Here is a 20,712-nt window from a genome sequence, read left to right as displayed (position 1 = left end):
CTTGGTTAGGTGTTGAGATCGTTACATCTTAGCACCGCCCTTTTAACTTTTGAAACTTTTCTTAAATTTTGAGTTGTCATTTTATGCATTTTGAAAATTTTAAGTTCGGGGATGAACTTTATTTTTAAGGAGGGTGGAGGGTAATACTGTTGGAGTAGTGTCCTCCACAATGAGTGCGTTTACATATTAAATCTCGTAAAAGGAATATCAGGGATTTATCTTTTTATTCTATTTGGGCGCCATCCTATAGGTGTGATCTAAAGGGATCAGCTGATCACCGCCGTCACATGACGGTAATGTCAAACTCTAGTCAGCCAATCATTACCGATTAGATAATTAATTTATTCTATTTGGGCGTCATCCTATAGGTGTGACCTAAAGGATCAGCTGATCACCGCCGTCACACGACAGTAATGTCAAACTCTAGTCAGCCAATCATTACCGATTAACGATGACCAACTGACAAATAAAAAGATAAATCCCTGATATTCCTTTTACGAGATTTAATATGTAAACGCACTCATTGTGGAGGACACTACTCCAACAAATACCACTCAAATTTTATGGTGTCAATATTTTTTAAACTTGAACTTTGGGACGAAGTTCTTTTTAAGAGGGGAAGATTGTAATAGCCCAAATAATATGTAAACTTTATTATTATTTCTCTTTTTTAATCCTTTAAAAAAACTTAAAATAGAATTATTACTTTATTTTCTTGTTGAGTGGATTTTATTTTAAATCTAAACTTTTTTCCAAAGACAAGTTATTAGAGACTTAAAGTTTGGACTTGTATGAAAATTATTTGTCTACTTCTCACACCTTGCCCTTTCCTACTCTCGAAAATCATAAAGCCTATTGGCAACTCTATATAAACCCATCTGATTCTATTTTTGTTCCTATCACAACAAAACCCTACAACCAAATAATCCCCTATCTATAAAAGCTGAAGCCTTTAAAAGCTTCTTATTGGCTGCAGGATTTAAGGGAAGACAGATACCCACGTTTGCACAAATCTTTTAATTACCTTCTCTCCTCAACCTTGCATTTAATTACTCTCTCTCCTCATTTCACATATTTTCAGATTTAATTTCCTTATATCCTTATATTATCCCTACTATATCATATCATTATGATTATATTAATCCTAATTGGAGAACATTCCAGAATTAATTTGATATCAACTGCAAATGAAAAATTTGACAAAAACAATATTTATTAAACCCAGGAATTTGTAGTTAAAACAAAGTAGATAATTTGTCTAAGACAAATAATTTGCCTATTCTTTTACTGGATTTACACCAAAACAAGAAATGAAGAAATATTGCCTCGAAAAAAATTCAAAACGAATTATTTAGTTAAAATGTCATTCAACATTAAAATGACCTAGAAATTTCAATCAACTATGTCAAGATAAAATAACTAAAATACTCATCAAAATAAATAATTTTCTTATTCAATTTGTCTTATATTCAGTAGATCTACAAACTAAAGATCCAGTCAACATAAAAACTTATATACTCCGTAATATTTATTAAAAAAAAATAAAAAAAATGGCTCAAATTACGAAACATAGTCTATTGATTTTTAAAAAATCGAACCACAATTGAAAAGTATAGCATTTTTAACAGAAAAATAATGATAAAAATGAATTTATATAGTGCTATATGACAATGGAATTCATAAAAACGTGAATCCTTGGGGAAAAAAAGGATAGACGAAAGAGAGAAATTATATGGGTATTTGTTGTTTATGGAAGAGTCGCCTGAGTGCTGATTTGAAGACAGAATTAGAGTTTCTCGGTCGTTGGCAATTGTATATGCATGATTTGGTGTGTAGAGGAGAAAGGAAAGAAGCTGAGAGGAGAGTGAGGCTCTGAGGGTGTAGTAAGATGTTAGGGTTAGGATTTGAGGAGGGTGGTAAATTTATATGGGGTAAGGAGTTAATGGGCATGGTTTGTAATTTCTTGGGTCGAGCTATGGGCCATTTTGACGAGTTTTTTTTTTAAAAAGTAAGGAATAAGTCTGGCCCATATCTTAAATACTGATGAAAATTTTAATCCAAAATATAATATTTGTGTTTTGAGTATTTAATTTGTCATGTATAAATTTAATTAGCCCATATTATTATTAGATACATTTGTTTATAGTATCGTCACTTAATTAAACTTACTAAAATTTCGAGACACATGAGTCATGACGTCAATGTTTTAATGTTTTAATGTTCCGATCATATTTTGAAACAAATTTTTAATACGTAATATATTATATATTAATAATATAAAAAAAATTTTGGAGAGACGGTTTTTCAATATGTTATTGAGAATACACTTTGTTGTACCTCTTAACGTATTTGTCGGACCTCTTAATCACACTCAATTATATACTCATGTATCTAATGATAGCGCATGCTATTACGACCCGTACATTTTTTGTACGGGTATAAAACTAGTCTATCAATATATTTGTGAATATTGTGATGCCCTTTTCTGCCTATTGTGTGAGCTTATGCCTCCATCACCATCAACCATTAAAACTCCTATTGTTATGCAAACGATCTTTCTTACTATTCTTGCCTACAAATATGATCAACCTCGTGTGGTCATTATCGCCCTAGCCCTTTATATCCAACCTCTATCTGCGCCTTTCTCTATTGTGAATTATGGGTCAATATTCGGGTCAGACATGTCAAATTTAAGGTAACACGATTCTACCGATCCTAATAATTTTGCTATTGCTCGAGGTTTATGATTATATGTCTGTCGTACATGTTTCATCTGATAATTGATTATTAAAAGTAGTATGTGATATCTGTTGTTCTTTTTGTATTATATATGATCCTACTAGTTTTTTTTATTTTGTATTGTTATTTCATTGTTGGGACACGGGTTAAAGATGAGAGTTAGAATTAAGCTATTGTTCTTGAAAAGAGGACCTAGAATTAGTTTGGCCGATTTGCAGTATGTTCAAATTTAGAGTTGTATGGTTGTTTATGAATGATAAAAGGGATTTGTTATTACATACCATGATTGGCGTAATTTAATCTAATTATGTTATAATAGTGTGTGTTCTTATGTAAGACATGAAACGTTATCATAGTATACATATAGCCTAGTATCATGTATGCAAGGAGATAATCTTACACCTATTACCATCATTAATGAGTTGATTAATCTCTCGTAGTTGGGATTGTGATTATTGGTTTTTTGTATTGTATTTAAGTTGTTATTCCTTTGACCTTGACTCGTGGGTGAGTAGCTTAGAGTTCTTTTCTAAGTGTTGAGCAGTTCCTTTAGTGGAATATTTGACAATATCGATATTGAAATTGAGATGTAAATTGGTTACTGGCATTTAATCATGAGTTATGGGGCCTTTGAGCCGAGTTATGTTTACGGTCTAGTGTGACCATGGTTATTGAGTTAGTTATATTGTTTGGAATCGATATTGAGATGAAATTATTATTTCGCTGTTTTACCCGCCAGTTCACTCACCTTTTGTCCTGGTCTTAGGTTCGACGATGAGAATATGAGTACTATATTATGAGACGGGGTAATGAGTAAGACAGAGTAATGAGCTGAAACTTGATTAGTTATGGAGGTGAGAAGTGAGTATTGTATTATGGAATTAGAACGGAGTTGGTTTGAGATACTGATTAGTTAATGGGGGAGTGTTTTTATTATTCTCTATGTTTATTTTTATTTTACGTGTGTATGTTTCCACGCCATGACCAAAAACTATGCTGCTTATATAGAGGTATTATCTGTTACTCAGCTTTCTGGCTGACGTGTTTTCTCCCTTCTGGACTACTCGTCATGGGGGTAGTTCCTTTCTGTCTTCTAGTTTTATTTCAGGTTACTTACGCTGCAGTTCAAAAGGATTTTATTTCAAGTGGAGATTTCATTTAAAGCTTTGCAAAAGTTTTTGGTTCGATTTGTAGTATTTTATATTTTAAAAGGATTTGTAATAAGAGACTTTGTACGTTAATTATAATATCCCTGTATTTTTGTCTGTTTTTAATGTAAATGTAAGTTTTTATTTAGCCGAAAATCAGGGCTGTTACACAATCTGTGGACGTTCAGCAGTCGAAAAGCCACGCTCGGTGGCGTAGAAATGCTTTCGACCGGATCGTTTTAGATCGGCCAGTTTCGTCTCGGTGAAGGTCTCGAAAAGATGCAGAGATGTTGGGAGTGGCCACCAAGCAAATATGGGATGCCTGGAAACCGTTCAAATCCACTTTGTACCTCGGTCAAACTAAGCAAAAAGCGGTTCTTAACATCGGTACTAAAGATAAGGTATCGTCCCTCTTTAGCATCTTATCGCTAGAATGACTCTCGTTCGCCCTGGATAAGGTCGTCCACTATCCAAAGTTTCTGAGTAAGAGGTGAGGGTACGTATTGGGAAGCCTTTTAATCGGACACTCAATCCCGCCCGCGGTAGCGGCCTCTACTGATCGATCTTGGTTGGTTAAGTGCTGAAGTTGATAAAACGGGTTAAATGTATGAATACGCATCCACAAGTTTAAACCTAACATGTGAGATTTTCTATGTCGGTTGTTTATCCAAATATCAAGTGATTGATGTCGAGCTGGATTTAATGTTGATTTGCATGCAAGATGGAAATTAAACATCCATTTACCAAGTTAGGTTTATGGTGCTTAACACGATCCAGTTGTCTAAAAAAAGGTGTTTTAAAATGCAAAGTGTAAAATGAAAACTCACCAATCTGATTCGTCCTGTATTCGGGTTAACCGAAGTCGGGATCATCTTGGATGAGTGCTGGAATTAGGACAGGTGCAATGCCAGGTAGCCTATTGAGGCGAGAGCCTACTGATGATGCAAGGGAGTCTGCCCTGGTTTGAAATGTAGAAAACAGAGAGCCTGTTTAGGCGCGAGTTGGGTGACGACCCAAAGGGGTGTCTCCTGGTTGTTGAAAGTGTTTGTGAAATTGTTTGTAAATGGGTGTTAAAACCCGCTTTTGTTGAAAAGGTCGTTAAGACAAATTTTGTGCTAATATGAAGAACGAGACTCGGAATAATTATCATTGTCTTGATAATATTCGATGTCGGGTTCGGTTTTGCAAGCTTGACATGGATATTTTTGTAAGAAAAGGTGTAAAAATGTTTGATATGAACTAATTATATTGAGTTCATTGTTTTGTAATTAAAGTGTAAAAAGTGCTTGATATGAACTAATTATATTAAGTTCATTGCTTTGTAATTAGTCAAAGTTTATCATCGTACTCGGGTTGCACCGACATGGTATGTAGAACCAAGGATGATTATCCATGTATGACTACTATGGTTTTTGCAAATGTAAACAAATGAAAAGAGGGCTTTAAAATACCCTTCAAAAATGTAATTAACCAAATATTATCACCGAGTCACGGATTAAACCGTCATGGCATGAAAAGCCAAGGGTGAGTATATTTCATGGTTAAAAATGCCTATCATATAAATGATTGAAATATTTGAAATGGTAAAAACCGATTACAAATAAGAAATGAAATGGAGGAAAGACGAACTCAAACACAATAAAGTTCCGACATGGGGTTTAATAAGAGGCGCGAGGCACCTAGTTATGACTAGGAGGTTCTGCCTGAGGTCAAAACCCGGTTTTGGCTCGATCAATCCGTATCTTGGATCATGTTATGCATGTTTTATCATGTTAAAGTCATAAAAACAGATCAAAAGAACATGAAAGGAGAGAATTAATTATACCCTCATACTTATATGCTAGGTTGCTTGACGAGAAATCGACTAAGTGTAAAACCTCGTGAGTCGAAAAACTCGATTTAAAACCATTTTTGTAAAATATGGAGTATTACTTTCCTTGAGTGATGGTGTAGATGGTCGAAGTGGTAAGTCAAGTGATTTAATGCACTATGACGGTACCAAACAATAAGTAAGGCTCGTATTTTCAATCGGTAGATCGAAAATACGCGTCGTTTGTTGACTCGGGAAGTCGATGTCTAGAATTTTAAGGGAGAAAAGAAGGGGCGGACTCTCGCGTCCCTTTATTTGGTGGCATTTGAGGGTTATTTATAGAGGATTGTGTGGTGGTGTGCGATTTGGGCGAAGTGGCCATATAGGCTGCTTGAAGAGGCGCGAGCATGTCCGCGGGTCTTCGAGTTGTCTTGTCACTATCACGCATTTGGATTTGTGGTTTGTTCTATCCTACGTTTTGTAGGACATGATTGTTGTACTTGACCATCAAGTATACCGTGTATACTTAGCATGGAAGCATTGTGAGGTTTGTTTGACTCGGTTTGACTCGTTGTTGGAGTCGGGATTTGAATTTTGAGTCGATTTTTGGTCCGGTGTCGGTTTTGACTCTAGTTAGTGTCACTTCGACCCCGTCGTCGTGCATAAAACATTCCAGGTATTTTTGTAATGTTTTGAAAATGTTTTCGTTTTCGAAATCGATTTAGAGTTTTTCGATGCGTAGTTATATAAAATGTCAATCAAACATAGCGATTCCTTAACATGTTGTAGTCCGATAATCATCGGGTGTATGTTTGGGATTTAACAGATACTGGGTATCTACAATTGGTTGCCGTCTTGCAGCTTGTTTCGTCATTACCATCTTTACGAATAATTTATGATAATGTATTGGATTTTCGTTTATCTGTATGAAGATTTTGAATTGACAGAGAAGGAGAATTTGAGAGAGAAAGACAGATTTTTAGAGAGAAGAAGGGAAGTTGAAAAAGTGACGGTAGCTTTTAGAGAAATACGTCAAAGAAGCTATTCATTTGTGTGGTAAATACGTTGCATGGGGAAAGCAAAAGGGGTTAAATGTTTTTTTATTTCCAATAGGTCATGTCTGTCATTAATCATGCACACTTCCACTACGCCTAGTCAATTTCCCACCCGTTTTGCATGCATGCAATCGGTACTATTCGACCCGTCTTAAACTTGTGACGGATATATCCGTCACAAGCAAACCTATTTGTTTATTAATATATGCTTACCATTTCCCAAAAAAAAAAAAAAAAAACTGAATTAATATGTTTAACGCCATTTTACAACTTGTTTTACCTGATATTGCAAGTAACCATTCCCTCCATTTTTTTCCCAATAAAGTCAATTAATTTTTCATGAACTTTGCGTAAATAAGTAAGGTTTTGTTTGTATTTAACCAAAATTCAAACCATAAAGTTTGTTTTTTTTCCACAAATCTTGTGTGCCAGGTCATTTTCTTAAACGTCATAAAATTTGAAGGGGTTGGACTTTTTTTTATGAAAATCTTCACAATATATAGGTTTAGCTAAAAGACAAATTTTTCTCTAGGTAGTTAACTAAAAACCGAAACGTTTTCAGTTTTCTCAATTTTTTTTTTTGAAAATTTAGCCTTTTCCAGTTATTTAAAGTTGTAGACTAAATTCTTATATAAAATATTTCTATCTTAATTACTAGTGATAAAAATAGGGATTGATTGATTCAACACAAGATGTAATTGAAGATTTAATTTATGTGATGTTGCTATTCATGTGTTGGTCAAGTGACGTTGAAACTTTCTGTACAAATTTCTTTGCCAGGAAGGGATTGTTTGTTAAATCTTTATGTTATGAACATTTTCGTAAAAAAAAAAGTTCTAAACCTTTAAATTTTCCGACGTTTTAGAAATTAAATGACACGAAATAGACGATTTGAGGAAAAAACAAACACTTTGTTTTGATTTTCAATTAACTAAAAACGAATCCCTTATCCAAATTAAAGTTAGATTTCGGCTAAAAAAACTCTCTAAAACCCTAGCCTCCATCAACTATATGCGGGGCCCATCGATTATCAATCGATCGATGGTAAGCCCCAAAAATGTTTCAAATTTCAAGTATGCATATCTATCTTCTTTTAAATAAAAGACTCCCTTTTGGTGAGAGTCATTTTTCCGTCCCTTATTTCGGTGATTTTCCATTCATGCGTGTGTTTAGTCTCATCAGTAATATAATCAAGAGTAGTTAGTTGATGGTTCGTAGCTTGTTCTTTCATTGGGTACAAGTGATTTGTCAACGATATTTGGAACCAGTCAGAGGTAAAGTTATCTCATAATAACAGGGGATCCCCTCAAAGCTACATGAAGATAGCGATAATAGGACGAGCCGAATTGTCAGATCATGTTTTGAGATCCCTAGTTTATAAGAAAGTTATTTTTCTTTGGTTTCCATTAGATTTGTTTTTGATTATACCTATCCTTTGTAAGTGTCATATGACGTTCTATTAATGAATTGTTCTTTAGTTTCAAAAAAAAAAAAAAAAACGAATCCCTGATTATCTAACAAAAAGCTGGAAAAAAAAAAGACTTTATTGGAAAAAAATGAAGGTAATAGTACCTTGTAATGATATGTGAAACAAGTTACATAATGACAATAAATATAGTATTCCGCTTTTACAACGGCGGTTATAGAAAACATAATCTTAAAATTAGTGTTAATCCCGCGAAACCGCGGTATTTTTAGATATAAATGTTAAGAGAATTTGAAAATAATAATATTTATTCCACTTTGAAAGGGAAAAGAATATGTTTTGTTCAAGTAAAAGGCTAATAAAAGTTAAACAATAATTTATGAAAAAATTGGACCATGATTATTATTAATATTTTTGGTAAATGATTAATTAGGAGGTAAATATTGTATAAGACTAATTATAGATAGTGAGATCAGAGATTTTATAGTAGAGTATCACTTGGACGCGAAAACTAAGTGGAAAATTTTGGAGATCTATTAATTTTTTGGGTTATTTCATAACAATAATCCATCCTATTGGTGGTCTGCAATAATCACTCCATCCTATCAATAATCCCAATTAAATCCAACCTAAACATCATACCTTCTAATAACGAACTAGCTCATATTTTTTTTATGTTTATGTGTATCAAATAAACCAAGTTCTTGATTCATCACTTGAAAATATTACACATAAACTTCACATATACCAGCTAGGTTGTCCAAAAACTATCAAATATTCCAACATAAACTTAAAAAAAATATGAGCTGGTTCGTTAAGGTATGGTATTTAGGTTGGATTTAATTGAGATTATTGATAGGATGAAGTGATTATTGCAGACCACGAATAGGATGGATTATTGTTATGAAATAACCCTAATTTTTTTTTTAGTAAAAAAGGGATTATTTATGCATTTTAAGTCTAAAATTCTTTTTTTTTTTTCGTATTTCTCATCATTGTATTTTAAATTAAGAAATAAAAATTAATCGTAAGAAATCAAGAAATGAGTAATTTAATGAAAGTTTTTTTTTTTCGAGAAATTAATGATGTTATTTATAATTTTGTACTAATAACATATTTTTTAGCCGCAACTTCTTATCACAAAAAGTCAAAGAATTTTTATCGTAATTTTTTTTATAATGTGTAATTTTGAATGATAAATTAAATCTAAATTTTTTTGCCCATTTATAACCCATCATCATGTCTATATAGTATATACTAAAAATACAAAGCTCAATTTTAGAAAAAATGTTGAGGCGGAAAAATTTGGAGCTTCTCCTATTCTTTTAGCAAATAGAGAATGACAAAATTAGAAAGATTTTGCTTTTTCACATACGAACTTTACTCTTTCACATACAACTTTTCTGATTTTACCCTTGTCATTTTTTCTAACCCAATACAACTCAGACACAAACCGATCAAAAACTCACCCACTCACGTCCTCCCTCCACAGCTCCGCCCTACCCCACCCACCAGCCTCCCTCTCTTGCTCAGGCCAACCTGATCGCCAGGGTACCAGGCCACCATGCACTTCTAGAGCCGTTGATTATTTGTATAAATGCATCCCTTTATGATCTAGTAATTGAGATGTCTTTTGACAATGAAAGGCAAATACTATATGCTAGAACTGAACTATGTAGATTCATGTATTCGTATTGGACAAAAATTTCATCAATCATAAGCCTCGTATGTTATCAAAAGTAGGGAAAGAGTTGGTGGTCCATAAAAGCAATTTGTAGTTTTATATCACCTGTATCTTTACTTCAATTTCTGCTTGTGTACACTCGTACCGATGTACACTCGTACCGACACTATAGCGATCCAAGTTTACCTTGACTTTGGTTGAGATCCTGTGATTCACTTTAAATCATCGACAATTACCCAACTCCAAAATCTGGAAATCATTATTTCAATCAAATTACTCGTAAGTCATGCCCACCAATTCGTCATGTGTTAAAGCTAGAAATTTAAGACATTTGAGCACAACAATGCACATAAGCTGTTTGATCAAATGCCTCACTGAGTTTATGACATAATTAGAACTTTTGAACCACAACAACGCCTACTGGAAGTGAGGGAACAAACCAAAGGACAATGTTATCAGCAAACTTTGTACATAATTTGGAGGATGCAGATAGTTGTAGAAAAGAAAGCACAATGCTGACACAAATTTTGTGGATCAAGCCATCAATCTCATTCTCGTAGGAAAGTGTTGGTGGGTATCATGGCATATATGGCAATGAAACGGCACGCATGAATTCGGGATCAGACTCAAGAAGGTTCATGGAATCAGGAGATAGACATATCTCCAAATCCACACTTCCTCCTCCTTCATATCCTGGGTATGAAGTCACTTTCCCAACAAATTTATTTGCATATCCACTGCGAACAGCTACTGGCTTTCCGAGTCTGAATTCGTTGCCATACATGTTAAACCGCGGTGAACTTCCCATCATAATACTGTTTGGACCGAACATAGCTGGCTGGTAAACATAGGGCGATGCTATCCAGCTGTTGATGTGGTCAAGCACAGCTTTGTGACTATGGTTTGCCACTAATTGGTGCACCAATAATGCCGCCCAACCCAAATTGTTGTTCTGTAATTCAGAAACTGTGCTACTTGTTCTCATAGCACTAGCACAATTGCCAAAATACTCTTGAGGCAGAGATGGGTTTAATCTATGCCTGTTATTTGCAACTAACATGCAGTTAGTAACCTGTTCGAGAGGTAGTCGGTTTGCTCGAGCTATTGATCTCCAGCAGAGAGCTGACAGGGCTTGAAAGGATGAGATTTTCTGGGTATTGCTCTCCTCATTAGCTTGACCTTTTAGTCTTGCTATAGACTCAGCCGAGAAATGGAAGATCCTTTCTCTAAGCTCAGGTGCTTCATACCTGGTTATAAATTCATCGGAGTTAGTGAAGGGAAGCTTGATGGTGGGACCGTGTCCCTCAGGAAACCAGCGCTCATAGACTGGTGGTTGTAACACTGAAAGTTCCTCGCTATTTGCTTGGTGTATCTCAGACCAGGCATTCCAGAAATGCCAATAGGAAGTTCCATCTATCACGGCATGGCTAGCGGAGCATCCAATAAAAATCCCATCTATTAGCTCAGTGATTTGAACGGATAGTAATGGCCTGGTATGACCATCATGGTTCACGGCCTTGTGGTGGTCGAAAAATGATTGAACAACAAGGGGGACATCAGTAGGTGAAAGTATGTATGATATGCTCATATCAAGAGAAGCATGGATAAACCTCACTCCAGGGCCCTTCTTGCAGTCGACAAAGACCAAGCTTTCATGTCGTTCCTCATCTACGTTTGTGGCAAATTGACCTGCTAAAGGGAAGAAATGGACTAGGGTAAGTGAAAGAGACTGTTTAAGGCTCTCAACAAATTCTTGGGTTGAGAATTCTTCATCTTTTGCATGTGAGGGTTTGGTGAATAAGAGACCCTTTTGAATGTAGTGAAAAGAAAGCATGGGAAGATCCATTGGCGCCAAGTTAAAACGTTGCTTCGATTCCTCGATCTCATACTTGGGCTTGATGAAGCATTCTGAAATGTGTTTAACAACTTTGGCGGAGTTCATTCTCGATATTTGAAATTACGCCTTTTTCGGAAGAATTAGTATTGAGATGAAAACAAGCTAACGTTCAAATAGATGAATAGCTTCTGAACATTTAACACTTGTTTATGAGCAGGCATTAGATAATAGATATGATCAAAGAAAGGCTTTCTTGGTATTGACTTTGATGATATTACATTATTCCTACTAGTAATATTACTGAACTTAAATAGTCTGCCACTTGTACCATTTATTGATTTTTCGGATTGTGTTTTTCCTTTGACAGGCTCCACGAACTATTGCGGAAGAAGGTGGGCAGCAACGTTCGGTTGATACATGTCATACATCAAATAAGTAAACTCCTCTTCCACTTCCAAAACTCCTTATTAATGTTCAACTTGGAAGAATCTGTTTCTCCATAGTATTCCTTTTTCTCTATAACCATATTTCTTTTGCAGTTTATATATACTACATACTAGGTAGTATTCCGCGCTTTACGCGGCCTGTTTTAAAATTTTATGATTATAATTGAAGAAAAATAATATAATTCATATATAACCTTTAATATTTTCTCTTATAAATAATTTTTTCTCAAATTTAATTTTTTTAGGTTTAACTTTAATGTTTTAAAATAATTTACATAACAGTTTTAATTAAAATTAATAAGTGATAATTAATTATGCATGATCAACATTTTATAAATAAATTTGTGACCGGTGAAATATCATATTAATCAAAATAAAATTTATTCGAATAATACAAAAATCAACAATAAGTTCTCAAATTATATCATTTCACGATACTTTATATTTCAAATCAATTAATATTTGTCTAAAATGATGTGAACATAATTTTATGTAATTTTTAATTTTTTATGTATAGCATGTGACATTTATCTATCAAACATATAAGGTTCAAACTCAACTTATTTAAATGTTTTGATTGTGTCTTGCATGTGATATATGTCAAACATATATATGAGAAATTTGCACTTTTTGTTTTTTTAAACAACTATATATAATAATGTTTAAGAGTTTACCTGTAAATATAATAGGTGGAACTTTTTCAAATATTATTTTTTGATTTTTGACTTCAAAGTATTTAAAAGAGAACATGTAAAATATTTAACTAAAAGTAATACGGAGTATTTGGTTAATCATATTTAATTAAAGATATTATATAAAAATGTAACGTGTTTTCTACTTTTTCATGTCGTTTATAATATTATATTACTTAATAATCGTTACTTTTGTTTTGATTATTCAAATGCACTCGCGATCACTATCTACATACGCACTCGTACACATACTCGTTATCACACTATTAAAACCTATCAAAATCACACTATTGCTGAGATTTATACCTCATTTATTAATTAATACATGTATTTAAGGTTGGGTTGACACGTGGCGCATCCACAGCGTTTCAACCCGATTATATATATATATATATATATATATATATATATATATATATATATATATATATATATATATATATATATATATATATATATATATATATATATATATATAGATTCGGGATCCTATGAGAACCATCAAGATAATGAGAACTGTGAGAACCACTCACAGCCATTAGATCAAATGCAGAATGGACGACGAGATTAACTCATCTAAGTTCGAAAAATATCGCACAGCTAACCCCTTCCCCCAAAACCAATTCTAATCACCTCATTTTACCAACCCATTCTCTCTCATCTTTTTTTTCTCTCTCTACGATTATCCATGTTTCTTTCTTTCATTTCCAGCCACCGACCACGGTTGTCAGCTGCCGACGACGACATGGATAGGCGGCTAGACGACCACTCCTGCCCAAGTTGTTCCTAATTCGGGTAATTATTTCCCCCAAATTTTATCTAATTCAAAGAAATCGAACCCTAATTCGTCATCTTGTTATTACTTTTCATCTTCAACCTTCGTAAATCATTCATTTTGCTTAGTTGATCATACACTTGTCTTCAGGGTTCGAATATTGCCGAATTCTTCATGAAATTTTCACGTGGTTATTATGAGTAAAGGAACGTTTTAATTATTCCGATTTTGGAAGAAATTTCTGCATATGATTTGAGTTGCTACAAAACTAGTCTTAATGCCCGCTTCTTTCTCGATCTACCATTGTAAGTTTTCAGATTTGTATATGCATTCAGAGCACCATAGTTTAAAAATGCATCGGGTGAAATAGAAAACAGCTAAACGCGCTGTTACAGAAGTTGCATTTAGATCTGATTTTTGACTACAAATTAGTTTTTGGAAAATTAGATTTAACCTTTGAACCGACAATATTTCAAGTGAAATCAGTTGCGTCAATCTGTTTTGCGTCTTTTCTCATTCGTTGCATTATAGTAAGTTCTAACTTCTGCTGGTAGTACTTACATGAGGTTATTGTCTATATGTGATCACAGGCTGCAGTGCATGCCTTCAATAATGCCAATGCATTTCTCAAAGTTTTGGATCACCCAACAACTTTCGAGCTGATTTACTACATGGTAATAGTCAACTAATTATCTACCAACATAATTTAGCATATTTTTCAGTAGTTGTTACTCTATTCATTTGCAAATACGAGTGAATGTTCAAGTAGCTTGTAGCACCTTGATTTCAAATCTAATTATGTTGTTGTTTATTGTTATGATATTTGAAAGTCTCATCGGGCTAGTTTAGTAGTGTAACTAATCATCGCGTTTTGCAAGTTTTATCTCTGGTAGTTGTATCCGTTTAGTATTGTATTTGTGATTTGCCATTGATTTCTCTCAAATTGTAAGTTTGAAGCTGTTAGAATTGCTTGTAGCTAGCTAGACGTGAAATTTACTTGGGATGTTGTGTTTGTTCTTACGATATTAAGGGCGTTTGGCTCAAAAGTTCAGAATGGATTGATGGATTTAGAACTCCATACTTATTAATTCTTGCTTGGTTCACTGTAGAATTTGTATGGAGAGGACTAGGTTTGAAATTTGAGGGAGAAGGTGGGTTTGAATTCCAAGTTGTTAGGGTGGAAGTAGAACCTATTAGGTTTCTAACTCGATTTCAGAGTGCCCTATCGAGACACGAGAATGGATCAAATCTATTTCATTCCTACTCCCCCAACCAAGCACCCCCTGAGAAGCCTAAGTTGTGAGTTGTGATGCTGGTGAAGGGCTTGAGATGTGACGCATGTAAGGGGTCTGAGGGCTGATTATGTGTACTAAGAAGAGATATTAGACATAAACTTATGAAACTCTTACTCTAAGATCAACCAGGATTTAGGCTTAAATAGCCTTATCATTGCATAGAACAGCCTTATAAATGCATGAAAAAGCGTTATATGTGCATTAAACAACCTTGTACATGCATCATTTTGTCTTTTTTTTTTATTTGATCCTTGTTTGAATGGCGACTGCTTGTGTTTTTGTTTTTGATCCCCGACCTAGTAATAATGTAAGAGTTTAGGGTGCAATGGAGTAATAATGTAAGAGTTTCAGGTGCAATGGCCCTACCTGTGCATGAAGTAGCCTTCTAGATGCATGAAAAAGCGATATATGTGCATTAAACAACCTTGTAAATGCATAAAATATGTAAAATTGTGCGCCGTTTCGTCTTTTTTTCTCTTTAATCCCCTTTTGAATGACTCTTCCGGAAAATGGCACCTCGGAGTTGGATAATCCTACCCCAACCCTTTTCCCCTAAAAAAGGGTTCACTCTTTCTCTCTAGGGTGTCTTTTGGTCTTGCTCCCGTTAGAATGACAATAAGGGGAAGGGTCCTAATTTTAATTCTATGTGCATGAAATATGGTTCGATGTGCATGAAATAAGGTTTTATGTGCATTAAAAAGTTCTTCAGTTGTATTAGTTGGTTATATTATGATACTAATTACTCATAAAAATGAAAGAAGGGTTAGTACTAATTCGCGAACAATCACTGTAGCAGAGCAAATTCCAGATCAGCCTCCTCGACTGATGTCTGATAGTCTCCATAGGTACCCCGTAGTCTATAGTGCTCAGTCGTATCGAGAATTATACTATTTTTACCCCAATTTTACTATCATTTGACTGGCTTTTACCTCAATCTGTCATCTAAAGATCTCTCTCCAAGAGCTCAGGGGTAAATTTTCCTGACAGCATCTGCACTTTGAGAGTAGATTTTCCTGTCAAGCTATTTTTTGTCTTTGGACTAAGCATGTCATGTTTTCCATATCATATGAAGTCGGTGTATAACTATATTTCGACTTGATAATATTAATAATTAGCACTTTGTCGATGCAAACTCAGACCAAGTATTGACTATGAGAACATTATATCACTGCCTCAAGGCTTCAAGTTTAATGTACGCAGTCTTACCTTAAGACTAATATTTAGGCCGTATGCCGCCAGGATAGTAGAGGTCACCACAACCCATAGAATGTACCTACCTAGGCATGATAATTTTCTGGGTCTGTATTGTCTGTCACAATGTTTTTGGAAATTTTATGACCAATAATAGCAGCAGTACGGTCCAACAGGCTAGCCCGAAGAGAGACCCATCGACATGGCTTTTTGGCACAACCTATACACAATTCACAACATGGCAGGTGCTACAGAAGAACCTAATTCACCATTTACTTACCCCCTCTGTTAACAACAGAAATTAGCAGAAGAACCTATACGCAGTCTTACCTTAAGACTAATATTTGGCGACAGTTCAGAAATTAGCAGTCTCCAAAGGTTAAGAGAGGTCTATACTCAAGAAAACGAGATTGGCAAATATAGGTATGGAAATTTGGAAATAATGGTTGTTATAATGTGTTGTTTTTAATGTTTCATTGTTTTCTAATTTGAGCTCTACGGCTTTACTGTGTGTAGGCTCTTGGCTAATGCCTTGATAATATTCACCCAAATAAAACATATTAAAGGTTTTACCTGAACTGCAACATCACGTCATACCAAAGAAAACCAAAGATTTAAGAATGTCAGTCCGTAATTATTAACGCAAAAAAGGGTTCACTCTTCCTCTCTAGGGTGTCTTTTGGTCTTGCTCCCGTTAGAATGACAATAAGGGGAAGAGTCCTAATTTTAATTCTATGTGCATGAAATATGGTTCGATGTGCATGAAATAAGTTTTATGTGCATTAAAAAGTTCTTCAGTTGTATTAGTTGGTTATATTATGATACTAATTACTGTTGGTTAAGGAAATTAAATTTAATTCTATGTGCATGAAATAAGGTTCTATGTGCATTAAAAAGTTCTTCATTTGCATCGATTGGTTATATTATGATACTAATTACTTTTGGTTGACGACATTAATTTTAATTCTATATACATGAAATAAGGTTCTATGTGCATGAAATAAGGTTTTATGTGCATGAAATAAATGAAATGACTCTGAAGGTGATTTAATGTACTTATGTCAGTTATTTAGGGGGGCATAATCATATGATACGCCCGTTATTACATACTCGTATTTGTTTAGCGTATTTTAAAGGCTATTAGCTCAATGGTAGAGCAATGTGCAAATTTTGCACAAAGGTATGGGTTCGAGTCCCATATAGCCTATTAGATGCATGAAAAAGTAACCTATGTGCATTAAACAACCCTGTACATGCATGAAAAAGTGTCCAATTTCCTCATCTTTTTTTTGTCTTTAGATCCTTGATAAGAAGTGGAAATAGGATTACCAATTACATTATTTCATTCTTAGAATAAAAGAAAGATTTGGTATTTCATAGCCAATATGGGAGTCGAACCCACATCTTGTGCATTGCACAATGCTCTTCCATTTGAGCTAATTGACTACTTTCAAAATAAGTAAAACGTAAACATTCATAATGTAGAGAAGCGAGCGATCCGACATGGTACTAACACCCTTGGTATATGTCGTCCATTTCAAATTGCGAGTTCTACAACAAATAGCAGTCCCTTACATAACTTACTTTAAAATTCCACTACCACTCTCATAGATTCTAGGCCTGGCTAATAATCCAGCTACCACTCTCATAGGTGCTTAGCATGGCTTTTTTGACAAAAAGTTTCAATCTTATATCATAGTTTCGGAAGACTGCGAACGCGTATACTCGAAAGGCAAAGCAAAGCTTCAACCTTTCTTTTGTTACATCCAAAAACATACATAATCAGAAATACTAATCTTCAGTTCAAATAATGCTAAAAAAATATGCACCAAACTATCTATCACAGTGGAACAAAAGATAGATGTGTGAATGTCAATTATGTGCGGTGAATTGGTGATGTTAGAGAGCATACATCGCCTGACGCATCGCTTCATAAAACCAAGAAAACAACACATCTATTAAATTTGTACGAGCAGTGATGTCAGATGATACATATATCCGATGGATCAATAATGTTAGAGATGATACGCCACTATATGACCAGTTGTGTCGAATTCGTATATTGAAAAAAAAAAACATTGCAACTACTACTTCAACAGCAACAATCACAGTATAACGAAGACAGGCAGTGTTAATTTCAAATAGCGCAGCAAGTAAAAAAAAAAACTAACTTGAGCGAGCGTCACTTAATCAAACAACTCATGGCAATATCTTTTTCGACAGTTGGGATCATAGACGAACACCAATTCACTAACCTAACAAGTACATTATCAAAGACCGTATCTTTTTGGCATCAATTAAATTTCCAAAGGCTAACAACAACAACAACATTACCCCCATTGCCTAAATAACTCCCACTAGCGGGATAGAAAGAATGCTAGACGTACACAGCCTTCCCTCGGTTTCCTGTAAATTTCATTGTGATTGCTACCTCGAAATAAAGCAATACGTTGAGTCATTTTATTTAGATCGTAGAATCCAGTTTGAAGTGTGACATTCTAATGATAAATAACATAATGTGAAGGTATGCAATCTTGCATGGAGTAAGAATGTGAATGAACTAGTAAGCACTCACGGGTATTCCCAGAATCAAGTCATGGTGTGGAAGTATCCATCTCTGTCTAAGGTATGACCTCTCAAATGCTGCTTCTCTTATACTGCAAATGATCCAAATTTGTGGATGCAGGTAGGTCATGCAATTGAAAAATCGCTACAATTGATCTGAAAATCGCTCAATTGATCAAATTGATCGAAAAAACGCCGGAATTGATCAAATTGATCGAAAAAACTGTGGAATAGATCAAACTGATTGGAAAATCGCTACAATTGATCGGAAAATCGCTGCAATCTACGAACAATTGCTTCAAAAAATTAAACAGACATAAAAACATCAACCCTAATTTCACAAAAATTATTCATCAATATTGAAATTTTACCTCGTCGAAGATCCGTTGATCATCAAGTACGGCTGCGTTAATCTCGACTTTGGACGTATAAGATGAGTTCGTGATGTCGAAGGCTATGATAGTCGAAGATAGAGAAAGATGAGAGAGATCGAAAATATGAAAATGACAGAGATTAGAAGATTTTGGGGGAAGGACATTTGATTTTCTCAAATTCTATTTTCATAGCTGTACACAGTCCTCTGTATATTATTAGATACAATACTGGTTCTCATGGTTCTCATTATACTAGTGGTTCTCACCGGATCCCGACCCTATATATATATATATATATAATTAGGATCACATGAGTCCACCCTATCTTTTTGAGTCCGTGAGTCCATAATACAATATCACACGTTATATTAAACAATATCACAACTTACTTAAAAAAAAAATCGATTTTTTTTTCGAAATTTTTTTTCTCGTTTTTTTTCTTTTTATGTAAGCTGTGATATTGTTTAGTATAACATGTGATATTTTTTTGTAAATTCGTGATACTGTTTTCTATTACCTACTTGGAACAAAAGAGGTATGCCTAGGACGGATATGCCCGTCTTAAGAGAAACCAATTGATGTCTGAAACACTCAGCCCTTACCTTTTTTGTGGGAGTACTTGTTAAATTTCTCATATATGGTTATAGAGCTCTTTAATTCAACTTAGGCTGGTGCTGTTTAGCAATACACTGATGAGGTGGCAAACATTGATTACTTCAAAAGAAAGTATGACCCAAAAGAAAACTAATTCAAAAAAAAAGGTAAAAAAAAGAACTCTAAAAGTGCTTGCACTGCACTGAGAGAAGGCTTTGAATGATAATGCAAATAAGAAAAACTAATTCAGAAGCACACTTGCATGGATCATCCTGCCTTATTTCAAATAAAATATCCACACGAAAGGAAATGCTACTAATGTGGTGTTACTTTCTCGTATCTTTTTAAGAATATACTCTCTCGGTTGCTTTGAAATTTTGTTGAATAACTTTCAAATTGTTCAGTCATCAAAGTGTTCATGCAAATAGCGCACAAAAGACAACAAAGTGATGAGAAGTGAATGTCAGGGGTTGCTATCTTCACATAATCAGACTGATCCCTAACCTGCCTCTTTTAAGGGTGTACAAAACTGCAACGGAAGAATGTACGTGTGCACCAATTCTTCCCTTGCTTCTGAACACAATTATCTTATGGTGATCGCATTTTGTGCACATTACATTAAAAAGAAGTAAATTGAGTGTTTTAGTTATTTGAAGTAGTCAAATAATTGATTTCCTTAACTACATCAAAAACAAGATTTGTGATATTGTATAGTGTAAGTTGTGATATTGTTTCGTGTAATCTGTGACATTGTACGGCTTACACCCAAAAAAAAAAAATTCGAAAAAAAAAATTCAAAATAAAAATTTTTTGAAAAAAAAAAAAAAATATTCGTGATATTGTTATGTATAGTGCGTGATACATTTTGTTGGACTCATGGACTCAAATATATAGGTGGACTCACTGGATCTTGTCTCTATATATATATATATATATATATATATATATATATATATATATATAGAAATAGGATCCTGTGCGAACCTAAAGTTCGGTACGAACTAACTTAAAAACCTTCACCCAAACACACGCTCGTACCAAACCATTCCCGCACCCCCCTTTCACATTATCCCTACCATTA

The 20,712-nt window shown here is 34.3% G+C and overlaps 1 protein-coding gene and 1 long non-coding RNA gene across 2 annotated transcripts in view; one reads left to right on the top strand and one right to left on the bottom strand.

The window, feature by feature from the left end:
- Positions 1-9,883: 9,883 nt before the first annotated feature.
- On the bottom strand, positions 9,884-11,982 carry LOC141608265 (putative acetyltransferase At3g50280). The gene has a single exon (XM_074427632.1). The coding sequence runs from the start codon at positions 11,802-11,804 to the stop codon at positions 10,440-10,442; it is 1,365 nt and encodes a 454-aa protein (XP_074283733.1). The 5' UTR covers positions 11,805-11,982; the 3' UTR covers positions 9,884-10,439.
- Positions 11,983-12,069: 87 nt separating this feature from the next.
- LOC141608260 (uncharacterized) overlaps positions 12,070-20,712 on the top strand; it is a 37,538-nt gene continuing 28,895 nt past the window's right edge. The window contains exon 1 of the long non-coding RNA XR_012526977.1: positions 12,070-12,134. This is a non-coding gene — a long non-coding RNA (uncharacterized LOC141608260). The remainder of the gene's footprint in view (positions 12,135-20,712) is intronic.

Source organism: Silene latifolia, chromosome 1, assembly GCF_048544455.1.
Source record: "Silene latifolia isolate original U9 population chromosome 1, ASM4854445v1, whole genome shotgun sequence".
Lineage (NCBI taxonomy): Eukaryota > Viridiplantae > Streptophyta > Magnoliopsida > Caryophyllales > Caryophyllaceae > Silene > Silene latifolia.
Note: the sequence above shows the minus strand (reverse complement) of the source record. Positions and strands in the feature narration are given on the sequence as shown.

Excerpts from the sequence above, each read along its gene's own strand:
- LOC141608265 (XM_074427632.1), bottom strand. The coding sequence starts at position 11,804 with ATGAACTCCGCCAAAGTTGTTAAACACATTTCAGAATGCTTCATCAAG.